This window comes from Pelodiscus sinensis, chromosome 3 (assembly GCF_049634645.1).
Source record: "Pelodiscus sinensis isolate JC-2024 chromosome 3, ASM4963464v1, whole genome shotgun sequence".
NCBI lineage: Eukaryota > Metazoa > Chordata > Testudines > Trionychidae > Pelodiscus > Pelodiscus sinensis.
Window position 1 is genome coordinate 10,605,738 of NC_134713.1, and position 22,423 is coordinate 10,628,160.

General features: G+C 44.9%; 1 protein-coding gene across 1 annotated transcript; it reads left to right on the top strand.

Annotated features, from left to right (window-relative positions):
* The first annotated feature begins 1,905 nt into the window (after nt 1-1,905).
* Nucleotides 1,906-20,629, top strand: LOC102460795 (cytochrome P450 2K1-like). The gene is made up of 10 exons (XM_075923371.1): nt 1,906-2,202; nt 4,529-4,664; nt 4,975-5,001; nt 11,730-11,879; nt 12,413-12,573; nt 13,967-14,140; nt 14,237-14,378; nt 16,403-16,587; nt 18,981-19,122; nt 20,242-20,629. Exons 1-10 carry the CDS (start codon nt 2,017-2,019, stop codon nt 20,427-20,429), a joined length of 1,491 nt encoding a protein of 496 aa, XP_075779486.1. The 5' UTR covers nt 1,906-2,016; the 3' UTR covers nt 20,430-20,629.
* Nucleotides 20,630-22,423: the final 1,794 nt, after the last annotated feature.

Here is a 22,423-nt window from a genome sequence, read left to right on the forward strand (position 1 = left end):
AGCACCAGCCCGTAGTCCCCAATATTACCCCATCCCCAGTGCCAGCCCTGACCCTGTAGCCCCTCCACTACTGGCCCGGTCCCCAGAACTCCCCAGTGCACTCCGGACACTCCAATGTCTCCGCCCACCTCTTAGAGCCCCCAGATCCCTATAGCTCCCTAGCACTAGCCCCGCCTCTCTCACCTAGTCCTGCACTGCCTCCAGCCACCAGCTGAGCACTGGAGTCATGGCTGCTCTAAGGCTGCCATGTCAGGCTCCATATGACCCTCCCACAATGCAGGGAACTGCTCTTCTGCATCTGGGAAGAGACCCCGCCCCTGCCTGATGCTGGTTGGCTGAGAGGTGGGGCAGGACACACATCTTCCAAAAGCTACAGCAGGAGGAGAAGCACTGGGGGGTGTACTTCAGCACCAGCCCCCAGAGCAGCTGTGGCCTGACAGCCAGTGGTTCACGGCCTGGCACCAGTCCGCGTGTGGATAAATCTCTGCAACATTTCCATATAACCATGTATCACTCTCATATAACTTTGTATTAAGATAAACTTTATCAGTCTTTATAGAGCTAGATCTTGTAGAGATCTTTGCTTCTTATAGATCATAGAAACGTTGTATTAAGTCCATTATGTTATAGGCCTTAGAAATAGGAAAATGTCTTTCTCTAGGAGTAGAATAGATCTCTCCCCTTTCATTGGGTGTCCTGTTGAAATGAATGAGGTATGAATGGAGAAGCCTTGAGAGGTGAGCACCTCCAGCAGCAGTTACAAGGGTGGAGAGGGGCTGGTAGCCAGATCCAGACAACAAGACTTGTGAAGCGAGCTCACTGAAAAGAAGGTTGGACATATAGACGGCCTTGGGAGTCAAGCAGCAAGTGCCTGCCCTTGGAAGGACTCTCTTTGAAGCAGCATTAAACAAGGTGAGGTGATGACTAACTGGCTTCACGAGAGGGATAAATATGAGGCATCTTGCAGAGGGACCCTGGGTTTTAGTCTTGTCAATATGGGTGCCTCGATCTGGATCAGCAGAAGCCCGGCTCCAGCCCTACCCCATCTAACTCACCTGGCCAATGCAGTTAGGGGGAGCAACTTTTGGTAACAACAAGACAGCGTGTGCTTGTGTGTGTGTGTGTGAGTACATTAGTGTAATGTATCATATGCATATGATAAAGTATTGATTGGTCTATGTATGTTCAATAAATACAGTGTGTTATCTTATCCCCTGAAAAAAATCCCTTTTTGCTTCTTTTAAACACAACACGCAGACCTGCAGTTGGGAACTGCTGACCTAGAGGAAGGGGCAGCCTGTGGGGGGGGGGGGGTGCTATTCACCCCCACAAGGCTGAAATAGGCTGATACCTGCACTAACATTAAATCCACACCCACATGTCTTAAAGGTGAAGCTTTAAGATGTATGCACATTATTTTCCAATATGCAAATTAACCATTTTGATTTAAAAATTAATAGGTAAAAGTTCCTTAATGTTCTCATTAGCTGGTGGCAACTCTAGAACAAGGATCATTTCTAAGCCAAACTGAGCGAATGGTCCCAATATTATCCCCCATGGCTCACCACTCCCCATGCTCACTATCTTTCATTAAAGCTGATGTGCGGTCAGTTACTGTGGCCAAGACTGACAGTCAAATGGCAGCCAGCAGAAAGAGAGATAACATACAGCCAGGTATGACTGAGACCATTCCATGGCAGATGTCCCAGTGTTCTACTCAAACCCCAGTTACACAAGTACCAAGATAATTCCAGTAAATCAGATGGTCCAGACATTCCATCTACCAAACTTTTTAAAGGAAGGAGCTGCAAATAACATTTCCATACTGAATGGTTTTTCACTGGCAATTATGGGGTTAAGCTAGACATCATGAGTTAGGGAGAGGAGTTACAACCTGTAGCAAACAGACATTTTAAACAAAAGCCGATCATTCAGTTTGCAGACACAGCTGCTTTCTCCTGCATTCTTTCCATATTTTTTTAATTCCTTCCTTGCACAAAATCTATTACCAAAAAAATGATTCTGGAAGATCCAGTTGTCTTACTGCTGCTGTTTGCTGTCACTTTTATTTCTATTTTCACTGTGAAAAGGGGGTGGAGTAAGAGAACCTGCCTCAATTACCCCCCAGGAGCGAGACCTCTACCCGTCCTTGGAAATCTACACCAGCTGAACCTGAAGAGACCGTACCGAACTTTGCTTGAGGTAACACTTTCAGATGAGGTGGACTGGGCAGGCTGTCCTCGATCTCACCATTGCAAACGGCAGAGGGAGGAATGCAAGCTAAGCAAAATCTAGGAATCCCCAGTTTTAGAGGTCCTGCGTATTGGGAAGGGAAACCTCTAATGCAGACAAAGTGAGGATAGCACAGCTTATGAGTTAGTGAGTCAGTTGAAGACAAACTATTGATTTACCATTGACTTTAGTGGATTTGTGATCAGTCCCTTCTTTCTGGAATTTGTATGTATGTTTATTCAGCCTATCCAGAACTTTGATCTGTGCTGGTCATCTGCTGTCACTCAACCTATCTTAAAACAGCACGGCGCAAGCCAATCATGGATCAGAGAGAATGGGACAGAAAAGTTAGTTAGTGATAATAATCAACAGTATCTGCAGTACAGGCTGATCCACAGGGGTGGACAGGAAGAAACTGGGCAGAGAGTGCATTTATCCTGCCTGCTGTGTAGCCGTACCCCACTTACTGTGTTTGTAAGCGTCCTGCCTACAACAGCAGCAGGTGGGGCGTTGTTGGGGATAAGCCTCCCTAGGCTCCTCCTGCCTCGCGTGGAGGTGCTGTGTATGTGCCCTATGGCTTTGTGGACACTTTCAGCCATTGAGCTGAAGTGGTCTTGGTAAAGCTGCTCTGTTCCCCAGGGGTTTGACTAATCCAGTGTTTCCCAAGTGGTCCTGGAGAGCTTTTTGTGCAGCCATGACAGGCTCCTAGGTGGTGACAGGGGAGAGGGGGCAGCAAGCATTGGCACAGCCCCTGGACACAGGTGGGGCATAGCACTGCAGGAGCATGTCGAGATCTCTTCTCTACCTATGGGAGAAGGGAGGGTTGAGCCCTGGGATGGTTCAGAGGTAGCTCCAGCAGCAGGAATTAGGGAGCCTAGCTGTGCAGATCAGGGCTTCAGCCATGAGTTCGTACCTCCAGTTCCAGGTCTCTGGCTGCTGGCAGTGACCTCCCCTCCCCCATGCAGCTCCTGCCCCATTCAAGCAGTGACCCCAGCTCTGGCCATATGGCCCTAGTCTTCAGCCATGGGGCTTCAGTTCAGATCCTGCAGCATCAGGCTCCAATCCCTGGTTCTGGCCACATGGTGCAAACCCAGGCCCTGGCCACAGGCACTGACCCCTGGTCACAGGTCACCAGCTGCCAAGCCCCAGTACAGCTAAGGGCTCACCTCCCACCCTCATCTCACCTGCCCCGGCTCATGCACAATATGTCCATTAATGGCTATTAGCCCAGATCTACAGGGATGCAACTCCATCCTTTGGATGTCCCTAAACCTCAGATTGACAGAATCTGAGACTGGATGACAAGGGCTCGATCACTCAAACCAGCCCTTGTATTCTCATTCCCTCTGAAGCATCTGGCACTGACCAAGATCAAAAGACAGGCCCTTTGCTCTGACCCAGTTTGGCCATTCTTCTGAGACAGCCCCAGTGCTCAAGTGTTTACATTAGATGGACTGATACATTCACTTCTCAACCCATTCCCTCTTGCTATCGCCCATGCCCTGTCCTTCATCGCTTCCTTGTCTATTTGGGCCTTAATCCTGCATCAGGATCTGGTGGCACAAGCCTCTTTGCCCATGCTGAGCCACAGGCTACATAGATTATATGTGCATTGGAGCAAGGCCCATCATAATGTTCTGTGTTTGTATATTTGCACAATGGGGTGCTGGTTCCTGATGAGGGCTCCTAGATTCTATAGTAACTGGTATTATGTAGCCCATTATATTGTCTGTGATTGCTGAACACAGGCTTACAAAACTAATGAATGCATATGATAGGTTTTTCATAGAGAAACAGTACAAAACTTGATGCCATATTTCAATAAGTAGGGCACTAGCTATGACTTAGAAGACTTGGCTTCATTCCCTGCTCTGCCAAAGACTCCATGAGTGACCTTGGGCAAGTCTCTCTGTGCCTCAGTTCCCTTCCTGAAAATGAGATAACTGCTTCCCTACCTCACAGGAGGTTGGCAGGTACACTAAAGATTGTTTCAATGAGCATTAGACACACTCTATGTACCCAGCATACATAAGCCCAATGCACAAATTGTAGCAATACTTAAAACCTTACCATGTTTTTTCCACACAAAATAAACAGCAGCAGGACAGCAGTGGTGTGTTTAACTCTCTCTTGTCCAAATGCTGAACCTGGCACTTATTCATTCTGATACATATGCAGGCAGAAGAAAAAGAAATAGCTCTAGCTTGTGTGCTCTAAAATCAAATTGACACCTTCCAGTTGGTCAAACAGTTGGCGTGAAAACATATAAAGCTTTTTTAATCTCCCTGTGTTTAAGCTGTCTGAGAAATATGGCCCAGTCTTCAGCATTCAGATGGGACCAAAGAAAATGGTGGTGCTGTCAGGATATAAGATGGTGAAGGAGGCTCTTGTGAACCAGGCAGATGCATTTGCAGAAAGGCCCAGAATCCCAATACAGGCAGTCCCCGGGTTACATGGATCCGACTTACATCGGATCCCTACTTACAAACGGGGTGAGGCAATCCCGCACTAGCTGCTTCCCCCCAGCAGACCAGGGAGACGCGAAGCGGCTTTTCTCAGCAGACACCTCAGCTTGAGAATAAAGGACTGAGGGAAGTGAGGTGTGGGAGAATAAAACTGAGCTCTGGAGAAATGTTTGGCTAGAGTTTCCCTTACAATATGTACCAGTTCTGACTTACATACAAATTCAACTTAAGAACAAACCTACAGTCCCTATCTTGTACGTAACCCGGGGACTGCCTGTATTTGAAAAGTTAGCAAGAGGATATGGTAAGATTTCTTTTATCTCTTACATAATTATGACAGTTTTATGCTCTGACCACTGGAAACAGTCGTCATCTGTCAGGGATCTGTTCTGCAAAGATGAGAAATCAGAAGAGTTTGGACACCATACATTTTTACTTGTATACTTCCATGCAGCAGTTTTGTTGTTGGTAAGGCTAAGACCAAGGAAGTGGGGATTCCAAATGCCTAACTTTTAGTCATCTAGAAAATCAGAAGAACAGCACTGCATAAATCCTGAATCAGGCATATCATGCATTGTTTAGGGAAATGTATAATTGATTCCAAAAGCCAGCTTGCTAGGCAGGGAGCTTCCTGAATTAGCCAAAGGGAGATGAGGATGAGAGTGGTGTATCCCAAGCCCCACACCCTTATTGGGATCGGTTCCTAAGTCTGGGCTGCGGTAAGGCAATCAGTTCTGCTAGCCATCCACAGGTAGAAGCTCTTCTCCTGGAATCAGGCAGATTAGGTGTGTAAGTCAGTGGTAGATGCCTGCCTGACTCTGCACAACAGCAGGAAGAGGAGGTGCTAGTGCCACCATCCACCTTATAATTTTTGGCCCAGTGGTTAGAGCACTCATCTGGATGTGGGAGAGGCAGGGTCAATTTCTTCCTCAGGCAGCGGGGGAACAAAAGATTGGGAGAGGATTTGCCATCCCTCCGGAGAGTGCTTCACCCACTAAACAATGGGATAGTCTGAGCTAGGGCTCTTTCAATCTCTCCTGCTGCAGTGGTTCCATTTTGGATAACAGTCTTTGGGGGAGACAGCAAGGATGTCTCTTAGCCTCGTGATCAGGGCACTCAACTGGGAGACCTAGTGGCCAGTCCTTGTCCAGTGACTCCTATTATCTATTCATAGTGGAACAGCTTCAATAGGAGAGGCTGGAGGCTATCCCACAGATGGATGGCGAGTGCATTCTCTGAAGAGGTAGATCCCTGTTCAAATCTCTTCTCTGCCTCAGGGGGCAACTGAAACTAGGACTCCCACATCCTAGGTAACCGCTGGAACTACTGGGCCAAAAGTTACAAGGTGGTTGCCACTAATTCCACCTCTGCCTCTTCCACGGGGCTCAACATGTGAGATAGGCAGGTGAATACTCCAGGTCATGGATTGCACCAGGGCGTAGGTAAGAGACAGGTGTCCAGATGTCTAGGAGGAAGCAGAAAGGTAGGAGCCTGTGGAATGTTTACCCTGAACATTTTGGCACCAAATAAGTTCAGGCACCTACAGACTTTGGCAGGATCTCAGCGGGGACTGAAGTTGGAATTTAGGAGCCTAAACCTGTGAGTAGTTTAGGCACCTCAGTATTTTCATGAATCCCATCCTCCGCCCCCGCCCTGTAAGAGGCTATAGAACCAGAAATGTAGGGCTGAAAGGAACTCCGAGGTTATCTAGTCCAGCCCCTGCTATAAGGCACGATTAAGTACAAGCTTGTCTTACCTAGACATGTAACTCAACACATGACCATGTGACGTGGAAAGCAAAGAAATCCATGAAATAGTTACTCTATATGCATGATGAAACGGTTACTTGCCTTTCATAACTGTTATTTGTCGAGATGTGTTGCTCAAGTCCATTCCATTTAAGTGTGTGTGTGCCGCATGCATTATTGTTGGAAGGTTTTTCCCCTCAACAATACCTGTCAAGCCGTTCCCTAGAGTGGTGCCTCAATAGAAGTGCACATATACCACTGCGGGCTCTCCACCCCCTCAGTTCCTTCCTGCCCGAACTCTCCAATGACGAGGAGCTGGGTGATTTGATATGGACATGAGGAACACATCTTGAACAACAGTTTTGAAAGTCAGGTAACTGTTTTTCTCTTCTTTGGGGGATTGCTCATGTCCATTCCATTTCAGTGGATTGCAAGCTGTAATAGAGGAGGTGGGATCAGAGACTAACGGAAAATGGACTGCAACACAGCTCTACCAAAAGCTGTGTCATCCCCAACCTGCTGGGTAATGGCATAGTGGCTGCTGAATGTATGTATGGAAACCAGATAGCTGTCCTGCATAGGAGGGGCTATAAGTGCCGGCGGTGGCATTTAGCAAAGGTCATAGCAGGTCCTAATGCAGGCCAAGATCCACAAAGATATACGCTGAGTGGAGACTGGCATACCTTTCATCCTCTCTGCTATGGAGATAAAGAGTTGTGGAGATCTACGGAATAGTTTTGATCTCTCTAAATAAAATGCCAACACATGTCTCAGATCCAGAGTGTGGAGAGCTCTTTCTCGGCTATCAGCAAGTGGTTTAGGAAAGGAACCAGGATATCTTTCTCAGTTTTGTATGAAATTGGGACACCACCTTGGATAAAAATGCTGGATAACTTGACCCTTGTCTTTAAAGAAAACCATGTAAGGGGGCTCTGAGGTTAGAGCTCAAAGTTTTGACACCCTTCTAGCTAATGTGATCGCCACAAGAATGCCACTTTGCATAGGAGATGTAGCAAAGAGCAAGTAGCTAATGGCTCAAAAGGTGGCCCCATTAATTTTGTGAGGACAACATTAAGGTCTGAGGGAGAAACAGGTTGCCACACCTGTGGGTACAACCTATCTAGGCCCTTCAGAAAGCACCATACTGTTGGGTAGTGAAAACTGACTTGCTTTGAATACCTGGTTGAAAGACAAAGATAGCTGCTAGGTGGACCTTGAAAGAGGATAGGGTATGTCTACACTACCACCCTAATTCAAACTAGGGTGGTTAATTCAGGCAACCGGAGTTGCAAATGAAGTCCAGGATTTGAATTTCCCGGGCTTCATTTGCATCTTGCAAATCCCCGCTAGTTCGGACTCCGTGCCCGCGGCTACACGCGGCACGGAATAGGTAGTTCGGATTAGGCTTCCTATTCCGAACTACCTATTCCGTGCCGCGTGTAGCCGCAGGCACAGAGTCCGAACTAGACGGCATTTAAAAATGGCGGCACCCGGCAACATGCAAATGAAGCCCGGGAAATTCAAATTCCGGGCTTCATTTGCAACTTCGGTTGCCTACATTAACCACCCTAGTTCGAACTAGGATGGTAGTGTAGACATAGGAATATAGATAAACTTTGTGTCCTGAGCACCAATAAGTAACCCAGTATGAAAAGGACCTGAACTCCCCTGGAGGGTCCATGCCCTTCTAGAGGGACCAAATCAAAAACCGTTTCCATTTGACCATATAAGGGCCGTAGTGGAGGGTTTTCTACAGCCCAAGAGCACCTCCTTTACTGACTCCAAACATTGTTGATCCACCCAACCATGGAGCTTCCAGGCCATTAGGTGGAGGGACTGTAGGTTGGGGTGACATAACTGATTGTGGGCCTGGGTAATTAAGCCTGGGAATATGGGGAGAGCTATATGGTCCACCACTGAGAGCTCCAGAAGAGTGGTGAACCAATGTTGGTGGGGCCAGTTCTATATTGCCACACTCTGAGGATAACGCTGTGTATGATGGGGAAAGGAGGAAAGGTGTATATCAGGTGGGATATCCAGGGTACCTGAAAAACACTCTTAGGGAACTCGGACTGTGCTTTAGATAAGAGCAAAAATGCTGGCACTTTCTGTTGCTCTTTGTTGCAAATAGGTCTGCCAGCACATTCTGAATTCCTGGGAGGTATGTGACCTCCAAGTGGAAGGATACAAAATGTTGGATACAAAAACTCTCACAGACAGAGGGCTTCCTGACAGAGGGGAGAAGAATGAGTCCAACCTTTCTGTTTATATAAAATATTGCTGCTGTGTTGCCCATCAGTACTGAAACGCACTTGCCTCAGAAATGGGTTAGAAATGTCTGACGTGCACCCAAGCTAGCACAACATACATAAATGCTTCTATGTGGCCCAGCAGTCTCACACAATTCATGGCTATTGTAATCAGGGAGAATTGTAGATGTTATGATAGGTAGGAACCAGGATCTTGGAAGGGAGGCCCTGGAGTCCTACAAGGCTCTCATAAACTCTATCTGCTGCATGGGGACAAGGGTAAACTTGGCCTTGTTTAAGGGTAAAGTCTTGAGGGAAGGCTTGGGGAAATCCTTTTGGCAGCTGTGACTGGACTCTGACCCAGAGCTGTGCCCTGGAAAAGATGTGGCAGATGAGGCACCATGTCCAGGCTGAGTAGAACGATGCTGCTCTAGATGTTGATGGGCCCTGGGTCTGATAGGCCCAAGGAGTCCAAAAGAACCACTGCATGGAGGACTGCCACTGAAGTGGCCAGGTGGCTTGTGGAGGCTGAGGAGCTGTGCTTGGGTGCCGGGAGTGGGAACGGTGCCCAGTTGGGCAGGAGGTGATGGACTCTGCTTCCAATTCTGAGAAATACTCAGAGGTTGACCAAAGTAGTGCTGAAAAGGTCAGTGCCAGTGATTGGTGCTGTGAAGCATGCCAAGACATCAATGGTGGTTTGCCTTGATGCCAAACTGTCAGGTTGGTGCAAGGCAAGCAGTGGTGGCCAGGAATGCAGTCTCATTGTGGAAAGGTAGGTCCATGCCAAGGAAGCAGAGGAACAAGAATCTCCTTGATCCCCCGACTTCAGTGCCATCTCCAGGGACTTGTAATTTTAATTGAGATCCCTGTCTGCCTTTGTCATAATCAGGAGTGCTGACCAGCACCCGGTGACTAAGGGCTTAACTAATGTCTCCTGTACCTAGCCAGGAATCGGGTGATCAACCAATAACAATGCAGGTAGGAATTTCAAACTGGAAAAAAGAAGTTTTTCTCTCTCTTCTGTGTTTGAGATGCAGAGCAGTTTCTTGCAAGTACTGAGGGTGATGGGAAATACTTCTCTCTCCAAGAATGGACTTCTTACAAAGTGTAAGTAGGGAAAAGTTTAGCTAGTCTGGCAGGATTTGTTGTTTTCCTTATTTGGGGATTTGGAAATAATGTCTGAACTGTTAATTGTGGATTTTTTTCTTTTATAACTAAGGCTTTTAGCCCAAAAACTTTCCCTAGTTATCTATATCAATTGGTGGCTCTTTCCATCTAGCCACTTTACTATGCTTGCAACTGTAGTTTTGTTTTGATAGTAAAGGATTGTTTTCTTTTCTAATTAACTAGCATTGGTTGATTGTTGTGTCCTTAGGACTCAGTGCCTAGTTACAAGGGCAGAGTCTGTTGTTGACTGTGAATTCCCTCTGTTTTTCCCAACTCCAAGTAAAACGGAGGTTGGGGCAGGAAGAGAGTTTTATCTTAGGGAGGAGATTTCCCAAGTAATCTCTTCCCTGATTTTCTTGGAATTTTTTGGGTGGTGGCAGAGGATTCCCCAAACTCCGGGTATTAGGATTTTGGGGGGGAAGTTTTGTACCAGAACCTGTAGAGGCTCTTGTGGGCCCCCACTTCTGCATTCGTCGTGCTAGTGTGGAGAACATCCATGACAGCCTCAAATGTTTCTGGGATGGAAGGCTGTTTAAAGCAGTCCCCAACTGCCTTGTACATCTTTGGGAAGTTGACTTGCACTGGGATCAACTGCAGTCTCGAGGCTGCAGAAGCGACCACTGGTACTGGCTGAGTAGCTGATTTAGAGTGTTCCTCCTGGGGTGCATTCTGGCCGGATGCCTAGAAGGAGATTGTTCCCCCCCCCCCTCCAGTCTCCTCTTCTTCAGGGTCACTGGGAACTGTGAGCAGTGCAGCATAGACTTGCTGGGTATGTCTACACTACCCAGCTAGTTTGAACTAGCGGGGTAATGTAGGCATACCGCACTTGCAAATGAAGCCCGGGATTTGAATTTCCCGGGCTTCATTTGCATAAGCCGGCCGGCGCCATTTTTAAATGCCGGCTTGTTCGAACCCCGTGCCACGTGTAGCCGTGCGGCACGGGGTTCGAACAAGCTGGCATTTAAAAATGGCGCCAGCCGGCTTATGCAAATGAAGCCCGGGAAATTCAAATCCCGGGCTTCATTTGCAAGTGCGGTATGCCTACATTACCACCCTAGTTCGAACTAGGGTGGTAGTGTAGACATACCCGCTCTGTCTCAGAGCAGGGTATGGTCTTCTTGGTGTTGAAAGTTCCCATGCTGAGGGCAGCATGCTATGCATCACATACCAACTCAGAGGCTGATTGTGGCTGAAGAGCTGCCTCCATCAGGCCTCGTGTCTTCACCTTTTTGGTGCGTGGCTTGAATCCCTGGCAAAATTTACACCAATCCAGCTGGTGACACTCTCTTGGACAAGTTGTGCAGGTCGCCACTGAACATAGGCTTAAAGCTCTGTGAGTAGGGCTTAAAGCCCTGAGGTCTGAGCATACCCCTATACAGGCAAGCAAACTTGGGGTGGAAAACCCCACTCACTCACACTATCACTGCTACACTACTAGCACACTAAAACGATGACTACAATAACTATAAAGACGTAACTATTTACAGAAGAATCCCTAAGGGAGCCCTTGTGATGGCCAGAGGAGAGCGTTACAACAACGGTCACAAGCAATACTGGGGGTGGAGGGCCAGCAGGGGTATATATGTGCTGCCATCAAGGTGCCACTCCAGGGGGCTCCCAGCTGGCCTGACAGGTACTGCTGAGGAGACAAAGCTTCTGACAATCATACACATGATGCACACACCTAAATGAAATGGACATGAGCAATCACTCAAAGAAGAATAGCTACTTGCCTTGGACAGCTCTGAAACTGTAGCCTTTGGTGTTTGGAAGGCTGAGCATTATGGATGCTTCAATTTAGTTGTTTTCACTGTTAAAATACAATTAACTGAAGCTTGTGTTTGGTTGGGGGTTCTTTTGCATGTCAGGTATTATTTTTGCTCATGGTGAAAACTGGAAAGCGATGAGACGATTCACTCTCACGACTCTCCGGGATTTTGGGATGGGCAAAAGGACCATTGAAGACAAAATCCTGGAAGAATGTGATTACCTGATACAGGATTTTGAATCCCACAAAGGTGAGCACATGTTGAACTTTGCAGTACAACACTGGTAATCATTCAAAGTCTTTCAACACATTTGGGCACATGAAGTCCCCTTTCTGCTAAGCTCATTAGGTTGCCACGCTTGGAAACTAACTTAGCCCTAACTCTTTTACCTTTGATTCCAACTAGTCAGGACTTAGGGAAGGAGTCTGAGCCACTTGGAACACATTGGTGGCTCTGTAAGGAGTGGGAAGGGAAGGTGATAAAGGGATTAGCCTAATAAAAGTGGGCCAGTTCCTCACTGAGGCAAATCTCAAATTGACTCTCAGAGAAATTTGACCTGAGTATCTGATGTTTGGGAAAAATTTAAGGACCTCTCCCTCTCTGCACATGAGCAATGCCCCTTCTTAAAGAAGCCCAGAGATTGCTCCCTTCTATTGGCCAAAGGAATGCAAGTAATCCCAAAGGGACCATTTCAAAAGGGAGGGCTGTTGTTTCAATGGATTCAATATGAAACGTGCTGGATATCAACAAAATGATTGCTGTTGCCACTCAATGTTTTTCAGGAAGCCCCTTTGATACCATTAAATTGATGAATGCTGGTGTTTCCAATGTCATTGTGTCGATAATGCTCGGACACCGGTTTGATTACAAGGATCCAAATTTTCTGCGGCTTATCCCTTTAATTAATGAAATTGTCCGTCTTTCCGGGAGTCCTACAGTTACGGTAATATTAGTCAGTCTAGTTTATTCCAGATACATTTTGGAGATTTCAGAACATTTCCAAGAGAGAGATCCTATTCTCAGCTTAGCTAAGAGCATGGTGATTAGAGCACTCACATCAGATGTGGAAGAATAATGCAAAGCAGCCATTTGAACCTGAGCCTCTCATATCCTGCATGAGTACCCTAAATTCAGAGCTACTGGCTGTTATGGGAAATTGATTGTTCCTCTCTATCTCTTTCACGTTTGACCAAAAATTAAATCCTGGAGCTACAAAACCTTTCCTGTTGAAAACGTCATCAAACCAGTATGCTTCTTTGAAAGTCTTAGTTTCAATGAATTTGAATGTTCTTATTAAACCGTTTAATCTAAAACTTCCTGAGCAGCTGTAATATGTAACAGGAAATGGCACAAGACGACCCACAGGAAAAAAGCAAGAAACCATTATGACAGGCAACTGTATAATGACCTGCCTACAGTGAATAATCGGTACATGGAAAATCCTGCCCATAAACCTCACCACTATCAGATAGTTCAGTGGTTCTCAACCACCAGTCAGTGGACCGGTGCCAGGCCGTAAACTGCTGGCTACCAGGCTGTAGCACACTGCCAGGGCACATCCAGGCCTTGATGAGTGGCTCGGTGGGACTCTGGAGCAAGGCCCCATCTGCCCAGAAACTCTTCTCCTCTTTCTGGGATTGTATCTTCTCCCTGTGCCCAGCACTATGTTGGCTTCTCTGCATGATGCTGCCTTGATGCGGGGGATGCTGCCTGAGCCCAGAGGCAGGAAGGCCCCCAGGGGCAGAGGCTGCAGTGCGAAAGGTTGCTCACTAAGACCAAGGACCAGCAGGCAGGAGCTCTGGGAGTCAGAGCTGGGCATGGACCCCACAGCAGAAAAAAACTGGCAGCCACTCCTCATGGTGACATTGGGGCCAGCTTGCAGGCTGGATCCCCGAGTCCCGGAAAGGGCTGCTGCTGGACCTTCCAGAGTCCAGACTGCTAGGAGAGGGAATCTCCAGCAGGGCCAGTCCCACTGCTCCCCAAGAGCCTCTCCCAAGCCAGCACCCCCAGCTTGGCCAGCCCAGGGCGGGCAGCACCTGGGGGCAGGGAAGAGAGACAGCTAAGAACTCTAGCTGGCTTAACTGTCTGAATATAAAATTATAGTTGTTGCTCTACATCAGCTATATGAAAGAAAGTACTTCAAAGAATTGTTTCATTGACCTCTATGGAAGCTCTGCATGTGAAAGTCTTATACAATCAGGTCCTATTATTTACAAGGTTGTATTTCTCACTTCAGTACATACTGCTAAAAAGCCACATGTTGATCAGGAATGATTTGTTAACCATTATAATCTGCATTCCCTCTTTGCTAACTGTGCTATATTCCCTTCCTTTAGCTGTTCAATATGTTTCCCGCCCTTGAGTTCCTACCAGGAAATCACAAGACTTTCTTTAAAAATCTGGAAGAACTCTACTCCTTTATTCAGCAGACGTTCATCGAACACCTGAAGCAATTAGATCCCAACGACCAGAGAAGTTTCGTTGATGCCTTCCTCGTCAAACAGCAGGAGGTTACAACAGGGAAGGAACGGGTGGGGAAGGGGGGTTAATATAGATTTTCCCTGATTGCAAATATTTTTTAAACTCTGAGAGTTTTGTACTTGCAGGAAAAATCTAATCCCAATTCCCATTTCAAAAATGAGAATTTGCGAACTTTGGTGAGCAATCTGTTCACAGCTGGGATGGAAACAACTTCCACCACACTCCGCTGGGGCCTTCTGCTTATGATGAAATACCCAGACATTCAGAGTAAGATTTTGGAGCTCTTCTGACTATTCATCATGTCTTTTGCTCTGCTCCACATGTACAGAGTGTGCTTCTGTACAGACTGTCTCCACACATATACAAACACCACAGTTCTCAAACGCAAGACCTTTGGCTTGATGTCATTCCTCACAGTAGGGAGAAGACAGACGCAGCTCAGGAAGTAAAAGGAATTCCTTATTGAGGCTGCTGGACTCAGAGAAGGCCCCGCAGGTTTCCTTGATCGTTTAGCTCTCTGATTAAATCACTTTCTGTGGCCCTCCCCACACAGGGTCTCCCTAAAACCTGGGTTGTAGTCAGGATGGAAGGGACCACAGTGTATTCCAAACACAGAGGCTGTGTCTAGACTGGTATGATTTTGTGAAAAATCTTGCCGCCTGTCTACACTGGCCGCGAGTATTTGCGCAAGAACACTGACTCTGTAATGTACAAAATCAGTGGTTCTTGCGCAAATATTCCAACGCTCCCGCTCAGGGATAAGCCGTCTTGCACAAGTATTCTTGCGCAAGAGGGCCAGTGTAGACAGCCAAGTTAATTTCTTGCGCAAGAAAGCCCAATGGCTAAAATGACCATCGGAGCTTTCTTGCGCAAGAGAGTGTCTACACTGGCACAGATGCTTTTGCGCAAAAGCAAATCTTTTGCGCAAAGGCACATGCCAGTATAGATGCTCTCTTGCGCAAATACTTTTAATGGAAAAACTTTTCCGTTAAAAGTATTTGCGCAAAATCTTGCCAGTCTAGACGCAGCCCAAGAGTGACCACAACAGATATGGGGCACACTCAACTCTCTTTAGTCAGTGGAATAAGGGGATGTTTAGCACCTCACAGGATAGAACCCTAAACACAAAAGACCTACCCTTTGCACCGAGAATGTACCTTCTCTGCACTCCATTGGCTACCCTGTCTAGAAGAGACATGCTCACTTCAGCCCCCAAATTTCCCATCTGAGGTTTGTTCAATTTCAGCTATGGCAACAAAGGTTGCCAGCAGCAGCATGTTAGAAACAAGAGGTTTGTTTTCTAAAGAGTGTTGATTAGAAACAAGTTATATTGTTTAGCAGGCAATTGTTTAGTCTTCTTTCTATCTCCTACCTCCTAGAAGTCTCAAGAGGGGTAGTTGTATTAATCTGTAACTAAAAACAATGAATAGTCCTGTGTCACCTTAGAGACTAACACAAATATATATAGTATCATGAGCTTTTGTGGGCACAACCCACTTCTTCAGATGAGCTGGAGAGGGATAACAGAAACCCAGAATATACAACAGAAGGGGGGAAAAGGTACCTGTCAATTTTTAGGACCAGTGCAAATGAGGCTAATTAAGTGGGCTGGATGTGTCCAATACTTAAATTTGGTGTAAAAATGAGGGGTTAAATGCAGGGAAGGCTGGCTTCATACTGCAACATCCAGTTAATGTCTTTGTTCAAGCCAAGGGAAACAGTGTGAAATTTGAAGGTAAATGTCAATGCTACACTCTCTGGGTATGTCTACACTACCCCGCTAGTTCGAACTAGCGGGGTAATGTAGGCATACCGCACTTGCAAATGAAGCCCGGGATTTGAATTTCCTGGGCTTCATTTGCATAAGCCGGCCGGCGCCATTTTTAAATGCCGGCTCGTTCGAACCCCGTGCCGCGCGGCTACACGCGGCACGGGCTAGATAGTGCGGAATGGCTTGCTAGTTCGAACTATCTAGCCCGTGCCGCGTGTAGCCGCGCGGCACGGGGTTCGAACGAGCCGGCATTTAAAAATGGCGCCGGCCGGCTTATGCAAATGAAGACCAGGAAATTCAAATCCCGGGCTTCATTTGCAAGTGTGGTATGCCTACATTACCACCCTAGTTCGAACTAGGGTGGTAGTGTAGACATACCCTCTGTCTGTAGTTGACTGGTAAAATTCCTTTGTAGAAGAACGGCTACTTTTAACCTCATTAATGAGTGGCCAGGCAAGTTAAAATATTCACACCAGCATAGTCTCTGAGCACCTGCTTTCATGCTCTTTTAATTGTTCAGAAAAAGTCCATGAAGAAATTGAAAGAGTTCTAGGATCTGCCCGGCTTCGTTATGAGCATCGGAAACAAATGCCATATACAGATGCAGTCATCCATGAGATTCAGAGGTTTGCTGATATCCTGCCAATGAACTTGCCTCATGAGACTACTGAGGATGTTAGACTTAATGGCTATGTTATTCCTAAAGTAAGTTATAAAAAGGTACTTTAATTACCAGGACTTTTAAACTCACCAATTAAAGCAGAATAGAAAGGGATTATTTAAATTCCTCCTGCCAAGAAATTACATGATCTCATGCGCATAACCACCATTTTGATCAGTGGGGATTGAAACTGGGGCCTTCAGCATTGAACATCTTAGCCCATCTAACTGGAGCTAAATAAGTAACTCTAAAAGCACTTGGTAATGTAGCAGACCCTTCTCCTTACAGAGCTAGCACAACCTGAGAGACTTATACAATTATATATATATAGATTTGAATTTTTTGAGTATTTCCTTCTCTCTTTAACTTAAGAGAATCAAAGAAGTTCTATCATGGAACTGACAGCATATTGAAAGCTCTGAGTATTTGAGTTTTACATGTAGTGAAGACTTCACTGAAACCAAGTCCTGCCCAAACAACACACACCACCTAACACAGTCAGTTCTAGCTCATAGGACAGGAAGCCATCCACTCCACTTCTGGCAAGATTCTTGATTTAACATAGACAACTCCCCTGCAGAGACTAATCAGCCTTAGCTGCTGAGTTCAGATAAGACAAACCACAGATTAACACATGCAGTGATGTCTGTAATGCTCTGGTTCAAACCATGACGTGTTTATGGGAAAGAGGGCAGAGGATTCAGTCTAGAGAGTTTATTAATGGTGAGGACATGAAATATTAATGAGGCAAAGTGAGAAGTGGAAAGAGCCCATGCTCTGGGCACCCTTGAAATAGTGCTGGATCTTGTTGTTGGTGAAACAGATTGTCAGCTGGTGCAAACTGGCATAATGTAATACTTGAAAGAATTTCATCGGGATATTTTTAGGGGGAATAAGGCAAAATGCCACATTTACTGACAATGTAACATTATTCTGTTATATACATATTCACACATACCCTCCACACATACATCCCATCTTGCTTTTGCTTAAAGTTACCAGTTTGTTGCTCCCATTAATTCACTGATGAGGTGAGTTAAGTGTGAGGGGAAGGAGCAAGGGCTTCTCTTGGTCCAAACCGATGCTCTGATCTTACAAGATGAGACTAGGAGATTCATGCAAGATGCCCGCATCTTTTATAAGACTTTTCTCCCATTCAGATCTCTATATTTTGCTGTGTCTGTTATTAATCATTCACCATCAATTCTGTTTATCTGGAAGTTGTTTTTCTTTATCTGACATCAGTGTGTTAGTGTCTCCTAAGTGTTTATCTGTAAAAGGGTGCTTGCTCTTAATTCCAAGGCCATCTATATGTCCTGAATTGGTCTGTTATACTGAATCCAACTGATGGTATATTGACACCTGTAAGTTTTAGGATTTCTTCTTCCCCCTTCCTTGACCATTTGAACTCCAAAAAAGTTATCTTTCCAAACACTCACTTTCCACACTCAGTCACTCCCCCTCCCTAGGAACTACATAATTGCTTGCCATAGCAAAAGGAATACAATTGTCTCAGTAAGGTAACAATCTATTTCCAATACAAAGCTTCAACTAGTACAATCTTTTAATCATTCATCATAATTTATTTATAACACAGTCTATCCCAGTGTTTCTTAAACTTTTTAAGACTGAGGAACACCAAACAATTTTTTTTTTAAATGAGGAACACCAAGGAAAAAAAAAGTCACCTGCTTTTAAGGGCAGCCATTTTGAACTCTGTTGCTCTCTGCGGCACACCTCCGACTGCCTTGCGGCATACTGGTGTGCCACGGAACACAGTTTAAGAAACACTGGTCTATACGATCCAAAAAGCAACAGTGTGGTCATACTGAATCACAAGAATCCTTCTGATCTCTTTCTGTTTTGCAATGAGACAGACACAAGCAGTCTGTTTAATGCTAACCAAAGAAGAAAGACAGTTATAGTTGCTTTCATTCTTACACTACCATTAAGCTATATTTTATTAAATATTTGTAAAATTCTCTACAATAACACCACTGAAGTGAGCACGGCTATGCCAATTTATGCCATATGATAATCTGGCCCACTATCTTTCTGAATGAAGCTCACAGTTTTAGTTATTTGATATTTTTAGTAGAGCTGGTAGAAAAATACCAATTTTTTTTCTATTACCGAATATTTTTTAATTGAGAGTTGTAGGGGTTTTTTTTATTTCATAGACATTTTCAGGAAAAAAACCCAGAAAAGATATGTTTTGGTTTAAAACACATTTTTTATTTTTTTTTCTATTTTCAGCAATTGTTTTTAATAAAAAAATTGGTTATCAGTAAAAAAAATAAAAATTTGGGGACAAGGTTGCCTAAAATGGAATTTTTTCTCATTTTCTAGTTGCCAACAAAATACCAGTTTTGTTGAAAACACATGTCAATGGAAAAGTTCTAACAGTTTTAATTTTTTATTTTGTGATAATTTTTCGGGTACTTATATCATCCCCTTTCTGGCCTCTGTGCTGTATGACAAGACTCAGTGGGAGAAGCCTGGAGAATTTTATCCTCAGCATTTCCTTAGCACAGACAGAAAGTTTGTGAAGAATGAGGCATTCATGCCTTTTTCAGCAGGTAACTTCTCTTCAAGGACAGTAGTTGACCTTTGTCTTTTATCTTCCCCATTCTAAAACAACATGCTGGAACTCTGTCTGCCCTTGTATCCAAGGAAGGGCTGGGCAAAGTACTCTCAATGCTGCACAGCAGTTGGCTAGACAGAGACACTCCACGGCAATGATAGATATCCCTTCTTTCTGTGACAAAATACAGGACTATGTAGCACTTTAAAGACTAACAAGATGCTTTATTAGGCGATGAGCTTTCGTGGGCCAGACCCACTTCCTCAGATTAAATAGTGGAAGAAAATAGTCACAACCATATTTGCTTCTTCCATTGTTCTTCTAAGCCTCACTCAAGCTATGTCTACACTGCAGGGGTTTTCTGGGATACTGGAGGTTATCCCGGAAAAACCCCACCACATTCTGGAAATGCGTTTACTCTTCCACTTTTTTTCATGGAAGAGCAGATGCGCTCTTTCAGGGAGGCCTGTATACCTCATTCTATGAGGAATAAGGGCTATTCCGAAAGAGGAGGCTTTTCCAGAAATGCAAATGGAAAAAGCTATAGTGTAAACCTAGCTTCAGTAAGAGACTTAAAAGGACTAAGCAGGAAAATTACACTGTTTCCAGAGATGGATGAAAATCCAAAAACAAACACTCTGATATCTTAGAGGCTGTAGAATCTGGACTTAAAGCCAAAGAAGACCAAACGATGGCTCTTTCCAAAACCTATCACTACTATTCCCAAAACAAGTTAAAATAGACCTTAGACTAAAGAGAATACATCTTGCTACATTCTAGCCCTTAGGCTGTTTAGAAAGTTCGATCTGTCCCCTTGCATATGGGAAGTAACTTGCCTGCTTGATCACATCGACTAGTGGACTGAGCAAGGTATTAAGCATGGGAAACTTTTGCTTTCTAGTCTTACCTCTGTCCGGTACATCCGGTGGGACCTCAAAGAGGTCACTTACCCCCATCTGTAAAAGGAGATACTTGCTTTCCAACACACATTGTGAAGAGGAATTAGCTAATAAGGGCTAAGCACTTATCTACCACTCTTTACTAGAGTTAAAAATCAAATCTGTCGTGTTGATATTTTTTGAAACCCTTCCATTCTTGGTGTATTTCATTACAGGTCGGAGGATCTGTGCAGGTGAGACCCTAGCCAAAATGGAACTCTTCCTCTTCTTTACAAGCCTCCTGCAGAGGTTCACTTTCCATCCTCCTCCTGGACTTACCAGTTCAGATCTCAGCCTCACTCCCGCAGTTGGCATAACCACACCCCCAATGCCCCATAAGATCTGTGCTGTACCATGCCGATGAACTACAGCTTCTGGGAAAAGACGCACAAACTCAACCTCACTTTATCCTCCTGCTTATCCACCCACATACAGCCTGCTAGAGGTGACCTATCTTTATTTTCATTGTCTATAGATATCTTAACAGCATTTTACCCTATGCCTTGTATACCCCTGTAACCTATCAATTTATATAACAAAACAATAAAAAATAAAAAAACTCTTGCAATGTTGTGAAAGATCTATTTCTAACTTTGAGCACATGGCCATTTTGGCTCCATTGTTTCATTGCAGAAGCAAGGACCATCATGAGGGCAGGGAACAGGACTTGATGAACATGATTCTCTGATTTCTTCAAACTAATAAGTATCATTGCCCAGAGAGAGCGTTATTATTCAGCCATTTTGAAATATTTCATCTTACTCCTGATTATAACATCTGGGCCCAAGACGACCCTGATTACAAGATGACCTCACTGAAGAGGAATCAGGTGATTCCAATATAAAAGGCAGCAGGAAGCTGCAGGTTGTCTTGCTGTCTGTTTGAAAGCTAGCTGGGGCTAGTGGAAGGAGCTGCTCTGAGGAGCAAGTTGAGCATCTGCAGAGCCCTAGCCAGATAAAGCCAATCTAAAGGCATGGCAAGATTAAAAGAACATTGAGAAGCAGGTCAAAAAGGCACCGGCAGGAGGCCTTACCTTTTCCCAGTGAGAATTTCAAGCTTGCTGTATTGATATCCATTAATCGTCTGCTTTGTATCTAATTTGCATACCCTGAACATTAACAGAACAGATGTGGTTCACACAGTTCTGTCAATCTTTGTACCATTTAGGAATGAACAACCTGAACTAAACTGGAAGACATTCTCCTGCCATAGAGTTAAGTGATCCAGCTGAGCAATAAAAGTGATGTGGGGGAAACAGAATTCCAGTCCCTTATAACCTCTTGGTTTTCCTTTACTTAATCTTCTCTTCTACTGCCTCTCTGTGCTTTGTCACCTCTTTATTTAGGCCTGGCTTGGCCGATAGCACTAGACTAGGCAAAACAGTGTGTGCACATTAGAGAAAGGTATGCACCCAATGCGAGTGCACATGCAGGAAGAGGTCTTTGGTGTATGGAGATTGTCTAGCACCAGGAAGGAGATCACAGAGGGTGATAGTGTTTATCTATGTCACTTAAGTGAGCTTCAGGCCCCCAGCTGCTGCTTTAGACAACTAACTCCAATTAAAAGTTTCAGAGGGGTAGCTGAGTTAGTCTGTAACAGGAAAACCTTAAAAAACAATAAATAATCTGGTAGCACTTTATAGACTAACAAAACATGTAGATGGTATCATGAGCTTTTGTGGGCACAGCCCACTTCTTCAGATGACCCGAGTGTTGGAAGTCCAAAACCAAGAATAAATAAGCGGGGGCGAGGGGAAGGGAAATAAGGAAAAACAGCAAACTTATAAATTGGGGAGAGTTACGTTGGGATCCTGGTTATTTCAATAAGTGCTCATTTCTGCCACTGACCAAACCTTCTGAAAAACAGATGAGTTTATAAAAAACAAATCTTGCTTGATTCACCCAGAGTAGAAAGCGAGTCTCCTACCCTGAATCTTCAGGTCCCATGCATAGCAACTATACGCAGGCTTTTAAATCCCCATAGCTCAGATATGTGAGTTAATTATCCCTATTTTCCTTATCCAAGAGATTGGTAGCCTGTAAATAAGAAGACAAGCAATTCCATGAGTGATCAGTATAAAGTGAACATTGTTTTTCAGATGTTAATTTAATAGAAGCATTTTGTCCTAACCAGATCGTATAATGGAAAAAATCTTTCACTGACAAACATACAAGTAGGGTCAAACCTGAGAGGAAATGCACATTTTAGTTTATTTTCCTTTTCCAAAATTAAAGGTTTCCTGAGAATAAATGAAATAAGAGGTGAGTACAGAACTCCTAAGACCAGAGATTTGTACTATACCCTTTCCTTGTCCCTGTCCATCTCCCTGCATAAACATAATCCCCTACTGAACCAGGT

Coding starts and splice junctions, on each gene's coding strand:
- LOC102460795 (XM_075923371.1), top strand. CDS start 2,017: ATGATTCTGGAAGATCCAGTTGTCTTACTGCTGCTGTTTGCTGTCACT. Junction 4,665..4,974: donor AGAAAGGCCCAGAATCCCAA/TACAGGCAGTCC, acceptor GGGGACTGCCTG/TATTTGAAAAGTTAGCAAGA. Junction 11,880..12,412: donor GGATTTTGAATCCCACAAAG/GTGAGCACATGT, acceptor AATGTTTTTCAG/GAAGCCCCTTTGATACCATT.